Source organism: Dermacentor albipictus, chromosome 4 (assembly GCF_038994185.2).
Source record: "Dermacentor albipictus isolate Rhodes 1998 colony chromosome 4, USDA_Dalb.pri_finalv2, whole genome shotgun sequence".
NCBI lineage: Eukaryota > Metazoa > Arthropoda > Arachnida > Ixodida > Ixodidae > Dermacentor > Dermacentor albipictus.
Genome location: NC_091824.1, coordinates 119569196 through 119595631, shown reverse-complemented (window position 1 = coordinate 119595631; position 26436 = coordinate 119569196). Strand labels below are relative to the sequence as shown.

The following is a 26436-nucleotide window of genomic DNA, read 5'->3' as shown; positions in this document are numbered from 1 at the left end:
CGTACTCGGCATTCACGCCTGGTCGGCTCGTAATGCGCTCATTAGATTATTGACCAATCGGGGAGATTTCTGTGCGCTGCACGCAACCGTCGCCGACACATACGCGAACGCACAGAGAGACGGAATCGGAAAGACGTAGCACATACGGCGGGCACCGGAGCGCGCGGAAACGTGCCGATATGCGGCTCTGCGTGACAAATTCTCCAAGGCCGACCGGCCTGGCGCGCCGACGACGCGTTTGCACAATACCGTGACACCCCGCTTCCACTCCTGCCTCCCCCCCTTCAGCCCGTCGCCGCCCGTCTGGTTCTCTCGTTGCGAACCAGCTGCTCTCACTACACATCGCCGCGCTCACGGACGCGCGAATTCTAAACGAGAAAGAAACAAACGGCGGCCCAACAGCGGCTGGCGGCCGGCGAGGCATTGCGTGCTCCGTTCACAGTGCCGCAATTACGCTTCCGGCCTCTTTCCCCGCCCGTGCGGCCCTTTGTGTTTTTTGCCAGAAGGCGCGGCTATTTGTCTGTGTGCGCGGTCACGAGAGACTCGTTTGTAAATTGAAAAGAGGACAGAGGGTGAGAGAGAGCAAGAAGCAAATAGAAAGTCGCAGTCGAGCAGGACGTCTTTGTAAGGCAAGCAAGCAGGAAAGTGGAAACAGACATTGTTTCGCGCCGGGAAAAGCAAACAATATTCCCCGCGCGTTGCAATCCGTTTGTTGTCATCGTTACCTCTCGTCTGTGTTTGCTTCTCCTTTACTGCACGCGGACGGCTGGCATGCCGACAAACCGCAAACACACCAGCTCGGTGAGGTGCGTGCGAGGGACTCGTGCAGCAAGGGTAATGGGGGAAAGGGGGAGCAGGTAATACGGATGGAGTAATTATTTGTTTGATGTTTTGTGCTCGCGTGTATGCCACACGCACGCACGCACGCACGCAGCTCGATCTTCCTCAAGCAAACAGCTCGGCGCTTACGCATGTCGCTTTCGTGCAGAGCGGTGCTCGCCCGATTCAACAAGCTCGCGGCGGCGCGGTCTACGTTGATTGCCGTAACTCAATACCGGAGTTTTATAGCGCTCCCTTTTGTGTTGAGCGCCAGCAACGATTGCCTCGATGTGGAGATGTGATGCGGGCCGCGCGCCGCAGCCGTTTACTTCCTCGTTCCGCTTCGCTTCGCAAGTCTTTCGAGAGCTCGATAGTGTATACTGCTGACAGGAACGACATTACATCGCTTAGTTTACGTAAGACGGCTATTAGGGGATCAATTTCGAATTACGTATGCACGTGCAGGTCAAGTATTTCTTGAAGTGCCGTTCATAAGGTTTGGTTTGCAGAGACAGTCTAGAGAAATGGGGAGTTACAGGCTAGATTGGTGGATTGCGCTTATGGGAAGCCAGACAGGCTATTCGGACGAAAAGCCGAAGATTGAAAGAGCCAGAAAGAACGCACCAACGATAGTTGAGTGGCGGCGATACCTCACTGTCATTCTGGCGACGCTCGACCTCCAGTTTTTACAAAGGAAATGCATATGCTATTAAGAAAGTACATCATAATAGTAACAACTGACATTTCGTGTCTTCTAAGTGTCCCTTTAACTTCTAACATGCTATGATGAGGCTGGAAAGGAGAGCCTGGAAAGTAAGTGCTCTAGCGAGCGATTATTCCTGAATGGAATAATTCAATGGCGAAGGAAAGCGTGCGTGAGATTCACACGTAAAAATTTTGATTGATGCTACGTAATTGAAATGGCAGCTGTTAAGTTCAATTACGTTGTGTACATTTATTTGAAGATATATTGAAGCTATCGCTGGCTTATCCAATCGACGCGGATTGCAAGCGATGACCTCCGAAGACGTATGAAATATTCTTTTTTTACTGAGTGTGTTAATGTTTGCACGTGCCGAAATGTCCTTCTTGTTATTCCCGTTTCATGTTATTTCATATATGTCGCTAAGGACATCTGCATATTCCCCATAAGTGCATTGAATGACGTAGCCGGAGGCGAACGTATACTGCTTCCGAACTCTGCAGTTAGACCGCATTTAACCGTGCATATACTCAATATGGGACACTAGCTCCCAACATAAGTCGAATTCCCTCGCCTTCTGCATCGCAGACCTTTGTATATTATGAACAAGTACCCTGAAGTACATACTGGCGTGTGAAACGGGCAATTTAGCCAGTTTGGTCCAACGTGCGACTCCTTGACGCAAACGGCATGATTGATCTGAATTGAACCGGTTCCGCTGCGAAACCGTCAGGGAAAAACGGCGAGCAAATACGCAACAAAGCTTGTGTACACCGATCCCGATTTCATTTTGTTATACGCTAGATCGGGAATTCGGCCAAGTCGAGACGCCCTCCGGAAGTTGGTCAGCATCACGTGCCCTTAAGACTTTGATTGTAAATATATCTCCCTCGATCAAGAGTGGAGTGGCAACCTCCACAAAACGAGAGCGGGATCTACTCAGTGCGATAAGATACAGCAACACCGCGATCGTATACAAGTTTCCGGTTATGGCCAGCGTACAAGTTCAAAACTATCGAGTGCGAGTTCATAAGTGCGAGCGAGATCTATTGTACCTAAAACGTGTGCTACTTAGTGCACTGCAGTTTAACGGCTGCGTCGTTGTGGAGACGTAATGCGATTGCGAAATTGCGTCATACGTCGGTCGGATCGTGCTCACGACCGTGACTGAGAACCTGGCGCGTTTCCGGCTATTTCCCGTATGTGTACCTACAACGACGCGGGGCCACTATACACACACACACGCGACCTCGACTCCGTTGTCACTGTCAGCGTGGGTGCGTACGCGCTCTTTATTTACTCGGACACACGGCGCACGGACAGAAGGTGTACAGCGTGCTGCATGCAAGCTGCTGCGACGTTACAGCGTAAGGCGTGTTGTAACGCTCCGTACTAGCTTGTACGACTCGTTTGTAACGCGAGCGCGTACGCACATACACAATTTATGGCACTGGCAGCGCAAATATAATCATCAGCGCCTATTATGAGTCCACAGCAGTAAAAATGCCTCTCCCAGCGATCTCCAGTTAGTCACGTCTTGCATTATATATATGACTATATCCTATAGATGACTACAAATTTGCATATTTTCTCACACCACGTTATTCGCTGCCGCGCTCGATTCTGTTTCTCTTGCCTTGGCACCCGTGCGTATTACCGAACATTTCATTTTATTTTTCATCTTTTATTTCTTTATTTTTCTTAAATATTGGACACAAAACCTGCAACCGTATGGCCAGGGTGCAAAATGTGACTTCATAGGTACATCAGTGACCTGCATGTTCATATAAACTGCTGCCTGAAAACCGGGGGAGGGGGGGGGAGAGAAAAGAAAACGTTCAGATAAAGTACGGGGACATGTAGGATGGGTCGAATGAATGATGAATGTGACAGTAAAGCCCGACGGGACACGTGAAAGGTCGAGTGTAAGAGGCACGCATGACGCCAAACACTACACCTAAACGTGATAATAACAATTAAAAGAAAGAACGAAGGAAGATAAGGAAAAGAACGCGTGAATTATTTGCTTCTATTAGTTACGCGTAAAACCGAGTTCCCGCGTTGACCTGCGCTTTGGTCAGTTAATAGTATACCGAAAGGCACATATCGTATCGCGTCACCTCTTTACAGGTTTCCTCGGTAATGTCCGGCAAATTCTGGAATGTTCCTTGTTTTGTGTGATCGGTGTCCACGTCGAGAGAAAGCGGAGGGAACGTGCTGAACGCGCGATGTTCAACACGCAACAGCGATGCGCTCCGACATGCTTGTATATGCGCATGCGCGCGAGGCCCATAGGTACGGTGCATCGCTACGCAATAAAATATTTCACCTGCAAAGCCTGCGCTGGCAAAAGTTAGGAACCTTGGCTATTTCCGCCCAGTCAATCTTGCGTTCCGAACCTTCTGGGCTGTTTCTTGATCTAACGAAGGGGGATCCCTGCTCGAAAAAGTAATATCAGAACCCATCGACTTTGTTGTATGCATGGTCGTTATGGCGGAGTTCAATAATTCTACAGCACTGCCTGTGTACCGGCGCGAAACAAGGAATGGGTGGGTTGCTCGTGTGCAAATAACTGCATGCTGACGATTGGTCGAGCGCAGCTCGCGGATCATTTGTTCGCTCTGTACGAGTCACTGTTTGGTGGCACACGCACGCTGTACCGCTGAGTTTTCCTTGACCAAAAAACCGATAGCGGGGGTTACCAAACCTACAGCGCTCGCCGCTAAATCACGGGATCAAAGGGCCAGCACACAGGCGGACGTGTGACAGTAATTGCGCTCGGACAACGAGGCGACGTCCATTCTTTGTCCCCGCTCCGCAATTAGCGTACGTGATTGCCGGCTCTGGACCGCGTCCCGCGCCGGCCACTTGAATACGGGTTTTTAGCTTATAGACTCGGAGGCAATTACCGGCCATACACACGGCACGCCCGCTGACTGAGTAGCTTGACCTCCCGTAATTCGTTCTTGCGTAGAACTGCGCACCGCATATCTTGTATAACTGCACCGCCAGTTCCAGGAGTTAGCATGCTGTCGGCCATTTATAAACTTGTCTGCGACCTGTCGACTTGTAGAGAACCCCGCCTCCGCAGCAAATGCTGTTGCGGAGGCGGGCAACTATTTGTACTGAAGGTTTCGTTAAGGTATCTCTCACCAGGCTCCGTCAGAACATTTGGTTAAGCACTGTTACTAGTAAACTTCCGCCCCAGGAGGTTCCGCCGAAAAAAAAAAAGGTTTAGAAAGGCCCGAGTAATAATTAAAACAGAAGTAAACCATATGTTTCGAAATGGTTGTTCAAGAAGGTTAGCTACCCTTTCCAAAGGGGATTCTCGCTCCCATTGCCTCAACCAGCGTCCGCAAGCGATATTCCTTCCCTGCCTCGAGTTATACATGTCTTCAGGTATAGATTCGCAGGTATATTGGCCGGTTGCCTGCTCCTTCCCGTACATGGCGCCTGCAGTTCGAAAGATATTTCAAACCCGTCGCCATGTGGCGCTGGCTAACGCTGGTGACTATTTATTAGCCACCTAACCTGCTTGAGTTAATCAGTTATTATATACAATTTTACATGCATAGTAGTCTAGCACTTTGCCTATATGCCATCCCTCCTTTATATTTATTACTTCATTGAAACATCCATCCCTATATTTTACAGTTAGCTATACCTGCAAAGACATCTGTCCTATCATGATTGTATGGAGAGTTCGGCGCGCCCTCCGGCGGTAGATAGCCTTTTAATCAATTTTCCTTTACTAAGAATATGAAGTCTATAGCAAATTTGTTCCCTGAATTATAATTACTTCTGGTTTCAATAAGACGAACGTAATTTCTTGTAGGATTTCTTTTTAATAATCCGTCCGACTTTCTAACGCTCCACAGCACCGACAAGAGGGTTCAGTAGCTCTATGGCGTCAACTTCTCTGCATTGCGCCGCCGTCGTTTATGCACTGCATAGGGAAATGAAAAGTGCATGAGAGATACCCCTTTGTACGCCACGCGCGACTCAGGAATGCAGGTAATCTGCGAAGCCCAGCCTAAACGGAGAACATGTGACGCTAAATTTAGGCCATCAAGCGCTAATGAAAGCGGAACTTTCAATCTCGACATTCTTCTCGTCTCTCTACTCTTCGTAGTGATCCTATCAGTCTCCAGCCGGTCTTTTATCATCTCACTGCAGTGTTGGATGGCGCGGGCGAAAGCCCAAACAGGTTCCCGGAATACACGAAAATAAGCGACGTCTCGTCTTCGCACATGTTAAGAACCGGCTCGATCATCTGACGGCTCCTGCCTTTTAGGGTTCCGTTCTGTTAAAATTTTCTACAAGCACACCACATGTGGGCAACGTTTACTCATACCCCTTGGGAACTTCTCATTCCCAAAAGTTGACGCCAGCGCGAGGTGATGTCTACCAAGAATGGCAACGGACCCGGTCGGCGGCCGCTCACGACGCTGCGATGCTGACTGCGCTCACAAAATAGTTCGCGAAGCAGCACGCTTAATTGCGGGCTTGAGCTGCCGCGCACCGCACAAGAAGCAGGCATTGTATGCAGAAAAGCAACACCGCGTCGGGACTGGCGCCTGCATGACGTTCAACAAGCGCGCGCGTGCAAAGCAAAGCAGCGCGCAAAACAAGCGCAGGAGAAGGAGGACCCGCGGAAAGAAGGGAGGCGACTGTTTGAAGTAAAGCGACGGCGGCGATCAAATTAGCAAACAGGAACAAGCAGCAGCCGCTGCGCTGCAGATGGAAGCTAGAGGTACGAACTCCTCGCACTCCTCCCCGGGTCCAGAATAAAGTTGCCATGCCGGGCACAAGTCCAAGAGTCACTGAGGTGCAGACGATGCTGTCGTCTGCTCGGGAAACAGTTTGGGATCCCAGCCTGGAAGGGTGCCCTTTATTTTCGATGTTTTCATCGGAACTTGTACCGGGGAAGCGTGGTTGCGCGTTCCCTTTCCGCACGCTAACGGGTGAACCGGATATGCTGCGATTGGCTGCGACCCAACGGTCACGTGGATCAGAACTTCCCAAATTCATGCACGGAAGCCTCACTCAGCCATGTGTGTTGAGTTGGACGATCGTCTTCAGACTACACGGGGCTGAATGCACGCATACATTGTAGCGGAATTATTCGCATGCTACAGCCGCTGGCTGAAAGAAAAGGAGATAAAGAGACTATGATAGAGAGAGAGACTGATTGAGCAGAGTGGGCGGTTATTCTTTTCCTGCACGATTGCGTCATTGTCGCAAACGCTGAATGCAAATACCTCGCTTATATAAAGATCACTGCAGCCTGCACATGTGGATAATGAGAGTTTCATGTTCTCAGGGTCTTTTGCATATAGAATTTCTTAAGCCTTTCTTATGTTCAGTGCCACATGCTTCTTTCATTTCTATTGTATATACATTCCATGTATTCATTCAATGTATATACATTCAATGTATATTCATTCCATGATACTGGAATGATACTTTCCATGTATCATTCCAGTGGCCAGAACTCCTTAAGAACACCAACATCTAAATATCACATAAAAAGAAACATATCGGGTGGAACCCTTGATATGCAGATCTGAATGACTAAAGCATTCTTCTTTATGTCAATTTTCGTCGTTTCAATGTGTGCAATACACACTCACTAAGATTGCTGACAGGAACGACTAGTGTGTTACGAAATTACCACGACTTTTATGTAACGCATATACGCGTGCCTCTAACAGTGGTCTGCGATGCACTCAACGACCTCACTGAGATTGCATTGCAGGAACACCTACGACGTAAATATACATAGGATGCTCCAAGCGGTATGTCACTAGCAGATTTCTCAATCGCAAAGTCTCATGATGGGGACGAACAAAACGTGCAAACGAAGACGCCCAGGAACTATGCAAATGCTTTCGCCACTCAGGACTTCTTTCTAGTCACGCTGTAGCTGAAGCACTAGAGGAGGAGGAGAAAAAAAATAAAGAGAGAGGGCAGAGATGTTAACCAGAAATGTGTCTGGTTGGCTACCCTACTCTGGGGGACGGGAAAGAGGGAATAGAAATATAAGATGGAGAGAGGGAGGGGAGGAAATACCACATAGGCCAGTCGCCCTAAATAAACACGACAGTGCCGGTCTTCCATCACTAGAGAAATGCGATATATATATATATATATATATATATATAGCGAGTGGCACCGGGGTCCAAAAGTATGGGAAACAGACCAAACGTATTACGTTACGCGTAGAAAAAATACCAGCAAATATTAGATGAAAGGAAAGCCCCGCTGATACATTATATAGCAACAAACCAGAGATGGCTGTCTTGACTCTTTCGCCAATTTTTTCAGATGGCAGTTTTTCAGATGGCAGATGGCGCACTCGGACAAGCATATCATGCCTCGCTAAATTATCAAATGTATGCAAGTCTTCTTCCACCCTTCTACAGTCGCTCTTGCGCCCTGTTTTGCGCTCTGTGACCAAACGGCGTACCGCGCGCAAACGCTTTAGCAAAGGCTTTCCCGCAGGACGTTGGACGGAAAGAGGCGGCTCGTTTTAGCTTCCAGGTGGCGTTGCTCTGCGCGGGCGTTGCTAGTGCGACTCCCAAAGCCGCAGTTCGCACTCTCTCTCTCTCCTCTTTCTCTCCGTCACCCCTCGCGCGAGACAGGCTGGCGAATGCCGCGCATTCTTAGGCAGATGCGGCGTTCCAAAATACGACACGCGTCGGGTGGGTACGTGTGTTTCGACAGCGAGCGGCAACCCTCTGCAGCCGCCTCCGAAGCCGCGCACGTATACGCGCGCGTGCCCAACACTCACACCGGCGGTGACGTTGCAACCGCACGGGCGTTCCCTTTTCTTAGCAGCCGAGGCGGTGTTGAGCTACGGGTGTCGAACAGAGGAAACAGCGAGAAAAGTAACGAGCCCCGAGGAATGACGAGTCGTGGGCACACACACACGTCAAGTTCGAAGAAGCCGGCGCGAACCAGGGACACGAGGAAGACAGCGGAAACGAGGACTCAGAGCGGAGTAGGAGACGAAAAAAGGAAAGAAGGATACAAGACGGATGAGTCGTACGGCAGTCTGCAGCACTCGAAGGAGGCTCACACGAACTGTTAGGGTAGTTAGTGTCACGTCTCGGGGTTTGTGGGAGAGGCTGGGAACTCCGGAAGCCGTGACAAGGCGAGTTGGACGAAAGTTACAAGAATCTACCAATTAGCAGCTTAAAAAATAAAGGACAAGAGAGAAAAATAAAAGAAACAATAAGTGAGAGAAAAAAACAACATCGCGTTTCAAGTGATACGCAACAACAACAGCGCTGTTTAATAACTCAGTGCTGAGCACAGCTAGCCATCTACAACTCGCTTGGCAGCTATATATTTACGACCACGAAAATGAGCAACCTCTTTTAACTGTCGCGTATGAAGCTTTTTTTCTTCTTCCTCGTCTTTCTTTTTTTCTAGCAAACCGCGTTTCACCTGGAACTGGTCGTATTGCAACGAGCAGTGCGTCGCAAGCATTTCATTTTGAATTTTAGTAGCTTTCCTTGACAAGAATGAGAGCGCAGCGCGGCCATAAATTCGAGTTGTCGGGTGCAGAAAGCGATAAATCAGAGTAACAAAACAAATTTATTGGAAACTATTCATACCGTTGGAAACTATTCAGGAAATATTGGAAACTATTCAGGCCTGCATTAGAGCCTGGTATGCATACAAGTGAATGCAAGTACCTGGGTGTGCAAATATTTCTGATCACAGTGCTGCGTATGTTTAATATTCAGAAGCAGTTAGTTCCCACGCTGCTTCCTTTTTTCTCTCCTTCTCTCGTGAAATTCTGTGCCCATGTCTGCAACTCCTATAAAGTTTATTCGTGTTCCGTCTCCCCTCGGTTGACCGCGAACTAAGCAATGTGCTTATAATTTTCTCCAAACAAGTCATTGTATAATCGCGTGCAATGTCTCCCTTTGAAGTCTGCCTAAGTGTTTTGCGTATAGGAAGTTAACTGTTTGTAGCCCCCCACCAATAATTGTCGTGTTTTCCGTTTTCTCACACGAGAACGAGAAGCCAGGATAATCTGGCAATAACGTCATCTTACATATCCACGTCAACAAGAACCAATATTACGGAGCAAAAGAAAGCTTTACTCACGAGATGCAATACCCTGTGTTTCCGAAGTCCTGACGCTGTCTTCAATCCCGGCGTCTTCCGGCGGAAGTTATGGGCGAAGCTCTGGCTCCGCTTCCGGTCAAGTTTCGTGCCCACAACGAGAAAATCTGCAGAATCAACTGGACTAGATAGCAACCACGTTCCTTGAAGGCAGAAGCTATACAGGGACATCCAAAGACTGAACAGAGGTTGGGCCGAACCTTTGAATTTTCATATCTCGACAGGCGATATTGGAAAATTCGGACTCTCTTTGTCAATCACCGAACATGACAGATGTGGTACACCGCAGCTAACTCCAACATGGTACATGTACCGGCCTGAATAATTGAAGCAGCCACACTCATTACTGGGCGAATAAGCGGCAAATATACGTATATGGTGCATCTATGCGATGACCGGTTTTTGGAGTTATATAGTGACGTTGCAGGGGGGCCTGACTTAGAATCACCTTAGTGAAGGGAACTAGTATGTGAAGTCGAATTGCTATATAGGCTTGCATATAATCAACATAAATACAACCATAACAGTCAGCCTAAAACAATTAGGTCGCATACCACTGCCCCGGAAATCGCCTACAAAATCGTGAAATATCCTTGCCGATTTCTGTCGTTCATTGCGCTGATGCATTTCACTAAAGAATGGAGTCGCTTTCAACATTATAAGCTACCGGAATGTGTTAAGGATTTTATTCTACATTTCTATAACGAATTTATATGGCGGTAGAAGAAAACCGCAAAACGTAACACAATGATTTTACGCCTAGAAACATTATATCGTGTTTCTATTACTGTGAACGAATGAGTCACCGCACGGTGGGAATCGCACACAGTGGACTTCACGTTTCACCCTATACAGCGACTAACGGAACATGGCACAAATACCACACGACTTTTCCACAAAGTTTCAACGACTGATGGCACAGGCCAGATGCATTGCAGTTCACGACGACAAAGCGTACATATCGAACAGCTGATAAACTGAGGACACCTAGGATGCTTGGACATCGACATCTAGCATCGTTGAACTTTCTATATATAGCAGAGTGACTAGTTGTGCTTGTTGGTTGAACATAGTAAAAGCCTATACATCGCGGAAACCGAAGGAGGCAAAGGAGCCACACAAGGTACTTAGCGCTGCGTCTGTGTACATTCTGTGCCTCCTTTGTATCCGCCGGTTCCCTCGCTGTAGGCTTCTACTATGTTTCTGTATATACATGCACAACTTGTCAAATGTCATCAACGGATTTAGGTGTCCTCGCTGATGCCAAGAGGAAATGTCGGAGAAACAAGCTGCCCTGTGCTATATGCTCTGGGAGTGCAACCATGATTGCAACCAATATTGCAACCATGACTCAAAAGAAGCAGGCCTTCTGTGTCATGGGATGATCGGCTCTAGTGTAACCTACCTTCCTGTTCCTCTGCAGTTATTGAACAACAAAGGCTCCCTGCAAGCCTGCTCTAGTGATTTTAAAGTGCTCTCTCCATAACCTCAACAATGCTCAGACTGTCTGTATAAGTGCGATTGCTGAATTAGGGTGGCGGATTCTCGAACAAGGCAGAGTACACCGTACATGGCGGACTCCAGGCTTAGTAACTCCATTTTTTTAAATATATTACTGATATTTTAAGCGTCTATCCTGGATTATTGAATAATCTGCACCTTAGAGCAAGATGACTAGTGCAGCATTGCTGAAGTAAAAAGAAAAAGAAGAATGAAAGCTGTTCCTTCTCTGCATGTCAGAAGGTCTGCGTTCTTAAGATAGTACCCTAATTTTTCTTAAAGCGTGTACCGCCATTCGCCTGTACAGTGGAGGCCCTCGGTAAAAGCCGCGAACAAACGAATGTCCGTTAAACGGAGATTCGAGAACCTCGACATGTTATTGAATTGCGGATTGGAAGAACTCGTCCCATCACCCCCGTCCAGACGACCAAGGGCAGCGAATTGGACTGCCTGTCAACTAACTGTCCCGCGGTTCAGACGTCCAGCACGTGGTTGAGGTAGGAGATGTAGCAGATGGCCAGGCGCAGGATCTCGATCTTGGACAGCTTCTTGTCGGGCGGCAGGGTGGGCAGCAGCCGGCGCAGCTGCGCGAACGCCACGTTGAAGGCCTCGACGCGGATGCGCTCCCGGGTGGCGTGCGCCAGCCGGTACTTCTGCGTGGCCCGGCGTCTCCGGCGCCGGTCCTCGCGGCTGAGCGACGTCAGCGCCTGGTGGTCGGGACACGCCGGGCTCGCCGAACCGCCGCAGCAGCGCCGGTTCGGACACGGCTGCTGGGCGCACACGAACATGGCCCGCGCCACCCGCAGCAGGCACGGCTCCCGTTCAGCTACTCGCTGTACGCATAGGGAAGGAAGAAAGTTGTTTTTTATTCATGAAATGCCTGCTGGGATTTATCGCTCACGGCCAACGCCACCGACACCGACACCGACGACACCGGGTTTCCTGCGACACGAGCTCCTTAACGCTATCGCGTTAATAAGACGGCGTGTATAACGGTACTTGAGGAGACACCTGTACATCAAGTAGGGGAAAAGAAAGAGGAGGGGCCGCGTTCAAAAGAAACAATGAACGGGCTCTTCATATGAAGATGCGACGGAAAGGGCTTCCGATAGAAAGCGCAGTCTCATATACGCGCAGTGCCACTCAGGCACACCCGGGACCGAAATTCCACGGAGCAGTGAAACGTTCTCCTTGTCGCAAAAAAGTTGACAGTCACTTTAGCATACGCCAAAAGAGGATGAAGGCGAAAGCCTGCGTGCTCGCCAGAAATTAATTACATTACTCGACATTTTCATTCGAATCCGTTGTTACCTCCTATTACTTGTTTTCTCCCACCAAAGGTCATGGGCTTAATTAACTGTGTCTCAATTAACTTCGCCCTAATTAACACCAAAGGTAGTGGGTTCGACTATCGACCTTCACGATGTCAGTTATAATCCAACTTGGAGATATGGTCGGTTCGCCCATATCTCCAAGTTGGGTCGTGGGTTTGAATACCGTAATTCACTTCGCCTTAATTACACCAAAGGTCGTGATGGTGTCTCCAAGTTGGTTCACTTGAATTTTGGTGACATAATGCCTGATAACGAATTTTTTTACCTATGAGCCATCTAAGGCTTTCGCCTTCAAACAACAACAACAACAACAACAACAACAACAACAGTTGCAGGCACTACGATGTTTGCAATATGTCAAGTATGAACTGCAGTCTTCAGTTTCAGGCTACACGTCAAGGCACCGAGGAAATCTGTTTCTTTTTTTCTTTTGCAAGAACCATGGACCGCATAACAGGCCCATTTGATTCGCACTGCACATCGTGAACTAGTTCATGCCAGTTCCTGCTCGTGCAGAACCCCCCAATGCATCAGCTGCACGAGCTCTGCATTACCTCTCCGACGAGTGCAGGGAAAGCTGAAAACTCGTCTTGCAGGAAGCCTGCGCGATGTGAAAACAACGGGGACGTGCCATGCTGCAGAAAAAAGCTAGTTCACGAAGTGCAGTCGAATAGATTGAACCCACTTTTATTATGAGTGTGCGTGCTCTTGCTCATCAATCGCAGGTTCCAGGCGAATGTTGAATAACTTACGCTAGCAAGGCGAAGCCTCTGTTTTGCTACGGCGAAGTATTGTGATGCCACCTAGGTGATTGATGGATCGCCATCACTCGGCGAGTGATGGCTCCGGCCTCCGACGCCCACTTATGCGTCTTTCCCCGTCCTTTGTTATTGTTCTTTCACAGCGGAGCTGTTAAGGGCTAGTTCCCCCAAGATCGTGTCCGTGTGTAGACACAAAACTATCATCATCAGGATTGGCTCCAGCGTCGTCGTCTTCTTCCACAGCTGTCTCGTTGGCGCTACCGCGCTTGTGCCACTGCTCCCGCGTTTGTCGTCGCCATTAATTAATTATTTAATTATTTAATTAAGAAACTTATATACGTACCAATTTTACAGCGAATTACAGCGAAGATGTTAAGGGCTAGTAACCCCAGGATCGTGTCCGTGTGCAGACACAAAACTCCCTATACCTGGACCGATGCCGAAGATAGTGCAATGCCGGGCTGACCCGCGGCGGAGGTGCAAACGTTCGCCATTAACGGGCCCACATACACTGCTTCGCTGTACATCCTTCTTCACAGAGTGAAAGAGCACGGTGTTTTTTTTTTTTAGACGTACTTAGGCAAGATGACATGAGCTGGTGCAAATGCTGTATAGCTTGCCATGGCAAGTAAAATTTTGCTTGAGAACACATTACGAAGGCACACATGACACACAAGAGGCTTCAGACAAAACGTTTCAAAGACACTATGCATAACTTACTATTGTAAGTAAAATATCAGTAGTGAGGTTCAATACTGGCTTAGTTGGTACATTTCTGAAACTTCCAATTAGTGAAACCAAAACAAACACACAAGGAGATAAGGACATCACAGCAAGCTTGGACTGGCAACTGTGTAATACAGCGCATTTGTATTTATTCGAGAACCTTTAAAGCTTTTTGCGGACCATTGTTTCGTCTTCGCTCAGATTTCACAGCCGTATTAAAGCACGAGAGGTCGCTTTGCTGAGAAACCTTTAATACTACATGCAGTCACGATGCTTTGGGCTGCTACGCACGCGCGCGCAAGCTGTTTGTTAGGCACTACGCACGAGGGAATCGAACCATGCGTAATTCGGCGCTCATAAAAGGAGCAACCGTTGCGAATAAAATGGGAAGGCGTCAGAGGCAATCGGCTATCAATACTCAACCGCACCAATGCGTGAGCAGCTTCCAAAGAACGTTTTCTTTTCAAGCGCGCCGCTCCAACAGTGGAAGCACGTGGCCCCACCCATTGCGCGTGTGGCGTCGCTAACGAGCAAAACAACGCGAAACGAAGTGTCTCGAAAGGCTGTCACGCCTGGCGTTGAAACAAACGCGTCGGAGGCAGCGCGACGATTTAGCGCCTCGCAGATGTGTATAAGCTGTGTAAAGCCCGGTCGGGGCAGCCGCTACTGCTACGTTCATCGTACCCCCCCCCCCTTTCACCCCCGGCCCCCCCTTTGAAGCCAGCGTCCCCGTTTTCAGTCCTCCCCCGCCGTCACTGCCGCAGTCGACCAGGCGGAAAAAACCAGCCGGCCCAGAGCCCGCTTCAAAGCGGCGGCATTAAAGCGAATAGCGCGCCACTCCAGAAACACGTCATGCGGCGGTAACAAGCCACGCACGCGCGCCTTCTCGCTTTCTCCGCCGCGTTTCAGGGAGCGACTACGATCACAGTTGCGCATGCCCAGACGGAGACACAGTTTGACCGAAGCTTGAACCCTGAGCCGCCGGTGAAAGCGTAGACGGCGCTGAACAACGAGAAAGGCAGGGAAAGGAAAGGGGAGGAGAAGAGGACCCCGCGAATTTAAGCCCGAACGTAAACGTTTGCCGGCGCCCTCATAAAAAGCCCATTTATATCCCCGAGGTCGCGGTGGCGTGCCAGAGCCCTACGCTAGCGCCCGCGGGCGCGCATGGGGCGCCACCCCTCGGGTGATCGAGCAAACGCCGCTTCGGGGCGGTAAGACAAAAGGCGGGCGGGCGTTTCCAGACCTCGCGGTTTGTCCCTAGGGTGCGCTCCCCACCGTAGGGAAGCCGAGTCCGCGGTGCGGCGTCCCGGAAAAGCAGCGAGGAGGGTTGCATCCGGAAGCCCGCGCGCAACCACTCCATCTTCAATGGGGATTAGGGCTGTTGAACCCGATTTCCCCGCGGCTATGCGCTGCTGGCAGGGGGATATACCCATTCTTATTCTCCTCGCTTCTCCTCTCCTTTATCGCCGATTCCCTCCGAAGCTTTGTACTCCTTCCTTTCTCGCGACCTGTCGGTGCGGTAGCTCTTGTGGCTCTTCCGATCAATTTGGCCAAATTGAATCACGCGGCTTTGACCCGGGAACTTTCTTGGGCCCCACTGGCGGCGGCTTACACGCACGATTCCCCTCTTCCCCAAGGAAAGCGAATGCGGATCCCTTTGGGGATGTCCCAGCACGTGAGCGACAGCGATCCCTTTCCTCCTGCCAACCACACAAACCTGCCTCTCGTGGAGCCTGTTACCGTTATAACGCCTTCTTTTTTCATTAGTGCTGTTGAAGCCTTCACCCTATAAGAGAGAGTGTGAGAGCGAAGGAAACCAACTTAAGGTTACAAATGCACCCGTTTCCGCGCAAGTCCCTTCTCATTTGATGCTTCACTGAACCTTCGACGTCCTCGCGTGCAGGTGTGAAAGCAACGGCAATCGGCGTGGTCCCATCAGCCGTTTCCTTTCCCGATATACAAGTTAGTAAACAAGCGAGGACTAAAAGAAGTACAAGAGAATCAAACAGACAAATACAAGCAGAGATGGAAGTGACACAGGAGGAGAAAACGGCACGTGTCGGAAGCACTCCATGCCGCCCGCTACCAGTACGCCTGTCATTGACCGACCTCTCGCCCGTCATCAAATTTATGTCGCGCTACGCTTGATGCACCGGCGTGCCAACAACACTTGTCCGGTGATGCTACTCCGCGTAACGGTTCGTTTCCGGTGCCACCATTAGTTAGTTCCGTTAGTTTACTCTACGCATGCACTCGCGTTGTGTTGAGATGCTGCAGCTGGAGACAGCGGCCCATAAATTTGGCTCACTCGTGTTGGAGCTTTCAAATGCGAACCTCTCTTGAGTGACGACCGGTGATGGAGCACTAAACGTGTACGTGTATATGACACATGGGTTTGTGCCATCTGAAGTAGAGAGAAGGAGGAGGGAGAAAGAAAAAGAAGTCAGAGGGCCTATATATATTCATGGTGCCAAGAATCCTTGCCCTTCCCAGCTGTCGGACCTCACTTAATTTTACTGCGACAGCAAGGGCTCGATACGGGGTTTGCTTTATTCGTCCAACTACGCCGCGCGTTATGCCATCTACGGGGACGAGGTCCTCCTTGTCATCCTGCCTTAAAGAAAACTTTTGCTTACCACAGTCACTAAATCGCTCGCACTACAGAAAATCTAAGCCCCAGCAAACCGGCTTACACTGCACGTCATTTTTTACCCACAGTGTATTGCTAGTTAGCGCATCTCTGCTAAAAACTAATTACTCGAATTCTAGAGTTTTACGGGCCAGAACCACGGTCTCATTATGAGGCGCTACATAAGTACGCGAGCGCTTTTGCTGCCGCTGCGACCGGGATCGGCATTTCTGCTTTCCGCTGGCTCATCGATATAATTCCTAAAGCGCACAGGCCTGTACAAACAGAAGGACCCAATATAGTCAACAGTTATCAGATATCATATTACCATCATATTATCATACCATATCATATTATCAGATATCATATAGAAGTCAACGATATCAGATATCATATTACAGGATGCTAGAAGCATCTATACCTCGGTAAGTGATTAGTGCAACGCTATCGAAGTAAAGACTATCAAAGCCAGCCTCGCCCAAATCCTGCGCTCCCTTCACGTTAACACCTGAAGATTGAAGCGCGCCCCGTTTATCTCCTGTACTTTGGGGCTCCGCTTCGCAGCTATATATACGATGCAGTTTTCCTTTTTTGTCGTTTTGTTGTTTTGTTGCTGTTGTCGTCGTCGTTCTTGTTGTTGCTGTTGCTGTTTTTGTTGTCATCATCGTTGCTATAGTCGTACGTCGATTTGCGCTTTCCTCTCATCCGATTATGCACAACGACGGTGTCTAAGCTGGTTCAATAGCCGGGATCAAGGGTATGCGCAAGCACTATATACGGGCATGACCCGATGACGGCTTGCCAGGAAAATGGGTCGGGCCTTCGTATACCTGGATGCATGGGGTGGACTAATGGCAAAGCTACCTATACTTATAAATATTTTCTTCTTTCTGGATGCGGAAGACCTTCAGGTACGCCAGTTAAAGCTTTTGCAAACGGCCACCAATGCAAGACGCCTTTACGACCACTTACATGGAGCCGCCTAATGAGAAACCAATCTTAAGACGTATACTCATACGCCATAACACACAACCAACTGTACAGCTCTCCTCTCACGGGAGTGTCGACCGGCACGTCGGTTAGCGCCGTGTCTCGCGGTACTGGAGCCAATATAGTCGAAAATTAACCACATTGTACTAGACGCCAGCAAAGGGAGCACCGCCGTAGACATAGACATTTGTGCGGCAAAGCTTTAGCGCTGCTTTTAACGCGACAGCGTTAAGGAGCTCGTGTCGCAGAAAAGCTGGTGCCGTCGGCGTCGGCGTCAGCGGCGTTGGCCGTGAGCGATAAATCCCGGGAGTCACTTCATAAATATTAGTCCCGCTTCTACGGCCCAATTCTACGGCCCACTAAGCAGGGAATTCGCTTAGACTACGCATGGTTTACACGAGCCAACGATGCCTAGAAGGCGGCTTCGCCGGTGCCCACAAGAAGCGATAATTAATTGCAGAGTAGGTAAAATTCAAGGTACATGCGTATTATAGTGCCAATATAGAAAAACATTAACCACATTGCACCATAAACTGCACTATCTCCTACGTCTGATCTGAACTGACACCTCTGAAGCATCGATGCTAAATAAAACAATGTCGACGTAATTGAGCGTAAAATACGACCCAATAAAGACACGAAATGAGTGAATAATGAGCACGAAAATGAGGCCACTATGGCCACTGGACAAGCAGGAGGGGCTATGCGGAGTTTACCGGAATAGCATTGTAGCCTATATATAGCAGAGGATATCGTCTACTGAAATATCATTGCCTTCTTGGACTGTAATCACTTTTTTTCACCCTTGACAACATGGTTTACGCAAAGCTTTCTCTTGCGTAACTCTATTAGCTCTTTTCGTTCATTACTTCCATACTAACTTCGACACCAACTTACAAACTGACGCAATCTTTTTGGATTTTTGGAACCTAACGTTCTAATCTGGATAAAAGAATGTTTGTCTAATCGCACGCAAATGGTTTTAGCCAACAATAAGCTATCATGTTCCCTCCCAGTAACCTCTGGCGTGCCCCAAGGATCTGTTCTTGGTCCCCTATTATTTTTAATATATATTACTGATTTACCTAAGTGTGTACCCTGTAATATACGCATGTTTGCAGACGACTGCGTCATCTACCGCTCTATCAATAACTCCCCTGATCATACCACTCTCCAAAATGCTCTTAATAGTGCCTTAGAATGGTTCAGCAATTCGCTCATGAATCTTTACGCCAACAAATACAAATTAGTGTCCTTCTCCCACCTTCGCAACCCTTTCTTCTTCTCATATACAATTAATAACACACCATTAGAACCAGTACAATCCTATAAATATTTAGGTGTAACCCCATCTCACGATTTGTCCTTGGCGCGCACATGTCACTAGCATTATCTCCGCAGCTAAGAAAACCTTAGGTTTTCTAAAACGGAATCTACGGAACGTCCCACCAGATGTAAAATTACTAGCACATAAGTCGCTTGTCAGGCCGAAACTAGAATACGCGTCAGCCATCTGGAACCCGCATCAAGCATATCTCACCGACTCATTAGAATCAGTTCAAGATCATCCTGTTAGATGAATTCATACCTCATACTCATACGACGCTAGCGTTTCATCTCTGAAGTCAGAATCCGGCTTGTCAATGCTTTCATGTCCATTTCATATCCCGCCTTTCCCTGTACCACAAGTTCTTTTCCCTTAATCAAGAGCCTTACACCACAGCAGCAGCAGCACGCATATCTCATCGCACCAGCCATCTACTTCAAGTAGCGCACCCACGTACTCTGACCTTCACTGCCTCCCTTTTCTTCCGAACCGCCACAGACTGGGACGGCCTTCCCCCCAACATCGCTGCTACCACTTGTCAATCTTCGTTTACTGAACTTGTAACCGACCATGTTGTTAAATGATTATTTCTCACGATGTTTTTGCTCTTTTATAAAAACCCACCCCTTATGAGAGGCAGGGGACATTTAAGGTAATAAACCGAACTGAACTGAACTGATGCTCGGACAAGGATGTGCTCTGTGCGCATGCACCTGCCATCGCTACTTTCTTGGGCTACGCGACAAGGCGCTGACCGTTGTGTTATCATTACGCTATTACGCTCCATTAATGGCTACGCGCTCCAAGCCCGCTGCTTTAAAATTTCGAAGTCGGTGTACTAAGCATTTTGTATAATAACGGGAATGGTGTTGCCAGTCCCACGTTATATTCCTCATGATTAGTGAGCTCATCACTATGATAGTGAACGAAAAATTGGAAAAGCTGAAGTTTTACGTCGGTCTTCTAAAGCTGAGCACAGCACAAGGTCCGCGTGGGCGAATCTATACCTTGCGATGACGGTGCAAACTCCACCACGCGCACCGCTGTTCGCGCCGACAGCACTTGTGGTTTCGGCGATCTGTGCGACAAGACTCGCCGTAAACTGCAATATTTTAGCTTCTGTTTTATTTTTCGCTTTATCCCTTTCCAATGTAAGAACCAGAACAGAAGCGAAATTATCTCACTAGAGGGGGGTCGCGGAGTGCGGCCAAACCCGATGTGCGCGCCTGTCAATGGTGATGAATGGACGGCGCGCACTATATCCTCACTTATGCTTGGGCCACGCGCTCCGCTATTCAAGTTTCATTTGAAGCTGATAGTACATTGTACGTAGTATTGTGAATGCATTGTATATTGTTCCAGCTACGCAGCATATAGTTTCGGTGCTGACCAAAACGGTCGATAGACCCTTTCAAGGATCTCAGAAAGACACAAAGACATGTCCTTTAGGGCATGGCAGCTGGCTTGAGAGCCATGACATATTCCCTTTGCTAGTAAAGCCTTCGCATAATACAGATGAACGAAAACTTGGAGGGTTCTCGCATGCAATACCCGTTTTCTCCGTTTATCTGCGCCCTCCGCATGTGCACAAATCCGGGCACGAATTCAAAAAGCTTCTCGCTTGTAAGTGCTCTTTGCCAGTGGTAGATCGCCTTTATTCACTAATAATACGTGCAGCGTCAAGATAGGTTGGAATTTTTTGTGATGAGCAATTACGGAGCAAAAGCATTTTCTGCAATACAAGCCCGGTTGAACAATTGGCAGATTCGTTTTGAATGTGCGCTGATTAGAATTTTGTGAAGGAAATCTTTTTTCGTGGCTTCCCCCAATAAACCGAGGGGATTCCTCAAACTGGAAAGTGATCGGTAGATGAAGAAAACCGCGGTAACTGTCTCGCTTGTCATCGCGGATGGCTCGGTCACGCTGCGAAAAGAGGGTAGGTGGGGAAAAAAAAGGAGACTGATAACAAGAAAGATATGCAAAGGTAATGACAGTGCTACACAGATGTATACCTCACGTGTTTATAAGCTGGACATCTGATAACGGATCTTTCTCATCACGGAGTACGCGCTCTGTTGTCCCGACAGAACGCGCGCAGGTCTCCGTCACTGACCAGCAACACTTCTCGGCAGAGGTGTTCGGTGCGGTGCGATCGGGAAGTTTTCCCAGAACCGCGTCTGCGGCGGCGCTGATGCACGCAGCAGTCAAAGCCGTGCGGCTGCAGATTCCAGCACATCGGCGTGCGGCACCCACAAAGGAGAGGATTCAGTCACGAAGGTGGCGTCATTTCTTGCGCACGAAATGCAACAGAAAGAAAGAAAACAAACAAACAAACGAGGCAACAAGGATGACGGCAAGGCACGTGCGACTACAAGAACAAAGTATAAAATAGAGAGAGAGAGAGAGAGAGAGAGAGAGAGAGAGAGAGAGAGCATCTGTCCGTCCCTCCGATCCCCGTCAGAGCCACCGGCTGAGTCAACCCGACGGGGGCGAGAAAAGGAGGCAAATTGGATCTGCGTATATATATACAAGCGGTGAATACATTAACGCCGCGACAGCAGTGGCAGAAGCGAGGGAACGCGAATCTGCTTTCGCTCGAGTCACGTGACACTGCAGACGCAGCTCGGGGGGCCGGCTTCACGCACTGAAGTGTGCTTAAGGCGGCGGCGGCGGCGGCCGCTTTAATCCCCGTTCGAATGACCGACCGGCTGGTGCGATCTGGTCGATTGCGTAACGAGGCTTCAAATTTGCCAGGCGTCGAGAAACGAACGACTGCACTTGTGGAGTAGAGACAGATGAAGTAGAGGAAAGAGAGAGCCGCCAGCTCTCCGGTTTCAGAAGCGCTTCGCGTTTTTGTATTTGCTCGACGTATACCGCGAGCGATCCGGTGCGATCGAGCGTGAAAAAAAATTTCGTGCTCGCGCGCTTTTGGGTAAGCCGATAAACTCTCTCACTCCACTCTGGCTGCTTTGTAACCTCGCCGACGTAATGGTGTGGAGGTTCGCTTGAACGAGACGGTACACAGAGGGAGGTCAGAAAGAAACAAAAGCGAACATACAGACGCCTGCACGCGACAATCGCCGACAATCGAATCATTGGATATATCGCCGGTTATTTGCACGTTCGCATACTATGTGTGCACTGAGCTGCGCTCTCAAAGCACAACTTCACGTTTGTTTGTCTTTGTCGTTTATTAGCCGTGAAGTATTGGGGAAAAGTTTCCCCAGCCAGCTACCCCAATATCTTAGGAAGGAAAAAAATTTAAAAAGAAGAAAGAAGAGAGAGAAAGACAAAACGTGAACAGAAAGGCAAAACATTATTACACAAGTCAGCAGACACCGAAACGGAATAAAAAGGAGAAAGAAAAAACAAATTGTATGTATACGTTGACAGTACACTAGAATGCAACCCGATCTCTAAATACTATATGGGGTGTTGTTCCAGACAGGACAGCTTAAAAGGAGCGTAAACATGAACAACTCAGGATATTACAAAACAAAGTATACAAGAGCGTCCTGTGCTCACACTTAGAGAAATTCAAGTGGAGAAATAAGAAAGAGATAAAAAAAAAGAAATACCCCAAAGAATTTGTACACAAAAGGTATGTGCGGCATAAAACGCATCTTTTCTGATGTGTTTCTCCAACTGTACCAGAGCACACTCTTAAAATCGCCCTTCCCCTGTACTTTCCTTACCTTCGTTAGTATTTCTCAGCCTTTACTAAACTAAATAATTACCACCTATCACGGCCGTCAGCTCCTTCTTTCTTCGGCTTTATTTTTTTTCCAGTTCATGATCGCGTTGCTAGTCTAACATCAGCGCAGCTTTTGTCATCGGAACCTCCGTCTCACAGTTACTACGGTAAGCACTTCGAAGCCGGTGGGCCGGACAGATAAAAAAATAATGTTCATGTTTTCATTGCTTGTCAATTGTGACCGACCGATCGACGGAGAACGCGCACGTATCGGGCCCACGGCATTCCTTTGCGGAAGCCATTATATTGGAGAGGGAACGGAGGGGGGCTGCCAACTTTGCGCACGAACGCGCCACTTCCCTTCTTCGCAAAGCAACATTGGAACAGACATTGGCGAGCAACCTGCGGACTTGAAAATGGCTAAGGTTGATGACGATAATAACCGCGACCTGAAATGCGAACCACCACTGTCGGGACTGCACTCACGCACGTTATAACAAGAGATGTGCGCGCGTATGCGTCATGAGCGCAGGAGTGCATGCGATTATGGCCGTGTCCGTCAAAGGTATGATGATGATAGTGATCTAAGGAAAGGAAGGACGCTTGATTCTGCAACCCGTCAGGGAGCACGGCGAAGCGTCATCAGGGGAGAGGAAGTGGGTAGTGAAAGATGATAGAGAAAGAGGGAGGATGTGGCCTAACAGACTCCACTATGCGCGACAGGTGGCAGTCCTCAGTAATGTTGCCAGCGTTGTAACGGGCGCTTATAGGGTGTCTATTCCCGTGGAACTTATAAACTCCAGCAGGCTTCGCAGCGCAGGGAGCTGTGGACACACTGGGAACAGCAGGTCAGTCTCAGTGGCCGCTGGAAGGCCGTGGCGTCTGTAGGTGTTGATCACTGTGGAGCGTTCCTGCGCCAAGGATGGGCAAGCACAGAGAAGTTGCTAAGGTATACCGGCGTTCGTGGCACAGAAATGAGGTAATGGCAGCACATGCCACCGGCAACGCGATCGCGACTGACACACCTGACGAAACAAGAATCGACGCAAAGAGAATTTAGCTTCACTTCTCAATCGAGGCCAGCTCGTGAATCTTACCAACGTTTACCTTTAAATACGACACGCTTTCTTTCTCAAGATCTATGCCGGATCAGAGTACACGTTGTTCAAACTGTCAACCGAACACATAATTTGGATCTGCCGTCGCTTTCAAAGTGTAAACCAGATTCTCGTTGACACCCTCCCAAATAAATCAAAACCTCTATCGCTAAAACGACTCTCCAATTCTGCCGTATCTGTACCGCAATTCAATTTCTCACCTTATCATTTTTATTTTTCTCTGTGATTCCCCTAGCCAGGATCCATCGAGTTATTATACTGTAATGTTACTAGACTATCTATATACGTAACCAGATCATTACAGAGCCGCACGCATTACTCTTTCCGCATCAATAACCGGAATATGATCGCATTACATCACGGTTGCACAGGCACCTTTTATTCCGGTCACGCCTAACGAATGGAAACACTTTCTTACTAATTTTGTAGCTGTATCCAACGACATCTTATTTTGGAAAACGCTGCTCGCGCTTCTTTTGCTTACTTTCTTCTTCTTTATGTCGTAGTGACAACTCCGACTAAATGAAAGTATTTAGTTATATTGTTTCGTTTCCTTCACTTTTGCTTTCGCGGTTAACGAGCACTACAGATCACGATGTCGCTTTATATATACATTTTCCATCTGCGATTTATTCTTGTTTTTGATGACAAATCATTTATTCGAGACTACCCGCCCATTCACTGCCTTTCTGAATAGTACTGTTCCCGCTTTCATTTATCGTTTTTCACACTGAAGTGTAGTAATAGCACGTGTGACAAAGAAAAATATTTTCATCACTTTTGGCTCTTAATTGTGTCATGTTAATAGGGCAGCCATTTCTCTTTCTTAATTTCGTTATAACCCGTGCTTTCTTGCAGCCAATTTACTAATGTAGTGATCTTTTGTGTGCCCCCCTTTATTTAAGTCGTCTTGGAGATTGGAAGTACGTATGCAAATAAATAAATAAATAAATAAATAAATAAATAAATAAATAAATAAATAAATAAATAAATAACGCTTTCTCGTCGCTCTGTCCTTCCGCAAAGCGGCCTAATACATTGACGAGTGACCTCTGGTTTTCTTCTTTCCTTTTGAAAGTTTACAACGGATAACATCAACAACATTCACGAAGGAACTGTTCGTGATTTCGAACCTGCTGCGGAAACAAAAGGAAGCGAGAACCAGGGCGAAGAACTGCGCATTCAGAACGGCCCCACGTCACTATGCTGCAATTTCTACATGGATATATGCACACGTATGCCGCAAGGTAAGGCGCACGAAAAAAAAAAAAGCTAACAAACAAGGAAACCGCAACAAACAGGCGAAGGCAAGTGAGAGCAGCCGCTAGAGCAGCTTCCGCAGCAGCAGTGGCGAGTCCGGTTGAGTGACCCCCTGGCCGTACGGCGCGCGCGACCTGTTGCCACGGGAGTTCGAACGAGAACCATGCAAGGGCGCGTATGCGACGGCGGTGCGCCGAGCGAGTCGAGTTCCGTGGCCGTTCCGCAAAGCCGGGCGGCAGGAGCAGCTCTTTTGAATAAACGGCCGCGCCGTGCAGCCGGTGAGGAGGAGGAGGAGGAGGAAAGAGGAAGGGAGCGGCGGATGCGTGCGGCAAATATTATACGCGCGCGAAAACAACAAGGCTCCCGCGACGGCGATCCACGCGCTCTCGTGCCACGACCACGGAGGCGGCTGCCGCAGTTCGCGACACTTCTGCCGCAGTTGTTCCGGTGCACATGCGAGGCTCGGTGCGGTGGGTCACGATTTCGGTTCGCGACAATCGCGGCCCCCGTGTCTGCGCCCCCCTCGCCTAACACACACACACACTCTGCGAGCGGTTTTCTCCTTTCTGCTTTTGAGAGATGCCGCGCGAGCGCGCGTCACGACCTGAGCGGCGAGTGGCCGCTCTTGTTGTTTATCGAGCGTTTGTTGTGTGGCTTGCAGCAGGCCCGCGTACACGCGGTCGGCCGATGGGCTGGTGGCCCCGGGTGCGTGTCTTCCGGCAGCTTCACCTTGCCGCCTTGCCTGACGCCTGCATACAGGCCAGGTTGACTGGAACGCCGGCCCGACGGTTTTTTTTTCCACTGTGTGTGTTGTGTTGTGTGTGTGTGCGTGTGTGTGTGCGTGTGTGTGTGTGCGTGTGTGTGTGTGCGTGTGTGTGTGTGTGTGTGTGTGTGTGTGTGTGTGTGTGTGTGTGTGTGTGTGTAAGAGGAAAAGAAAGCTTCGCTTTAATGAACGAATTATATGCTTCAAAATGTTTCAGGTAGGAATCATGCGCTCGAAGGCGCATGCTTGTTGCACTGAGAACATTTAGGCACAGTTTGTTGTTTCACTGCTTAACTCGGCAGAGAACAGGGTCGGTCACCGGCATCTCAGTTGGGATAGTACAGATGGTTATATCGATGCTATATGGTTAATCAATTTAAAAAGAAAAAAAAAATAATATTTAATCGATGCGCTGATGATTTCTTCCCTATTCGTTTTTTTCAGCACGGCAGTCACGAAACAGTTGAGTAGCCGTTGCAGTCCGATCGCTAATTAAGTGATATTGGTTAATTAACTTTTTATTCGCTGGCTTTAACGCTAACGTTGCGAATGGCCGTATTGGAGGAGGATGCCGCAGGAGGAGGGAGCAATTCACCCCATTTTAAGAACGCCATCAGTTGCCGAGATTTTCGTCGACCAAAATTCACCTTTTGTCGCCCCGAAGCCAACACTG

The 26436-nt window shown here is 48.6% G+C and overlaps 1 protein-coding gene across 1 annotated transcript in view; it reads right to left on the bottom strand.

The window, feature by feature from the left end:
- Nucleotides 1–11634: 11634 nt before the first annotated feature.
- Nucleotides 11635–26436, bottom strand: part of LOC135916051 (helix-loop-helix protein 1-like) — a 75252-nt gene continuing 60450 nt past the window's right edge. Inside the window, exon 2 of the mRNA XM_065449295.2 lies at nt 11635–11994. Within this exon, the coding sequence (XP_065305367.1) occupies nt 11635–11949 (315 nt within the window). The 5' untranslated portion in view covers nt 11950–11994. The remainder of the gene's footprint in view (nt 11995–26436) is intronic.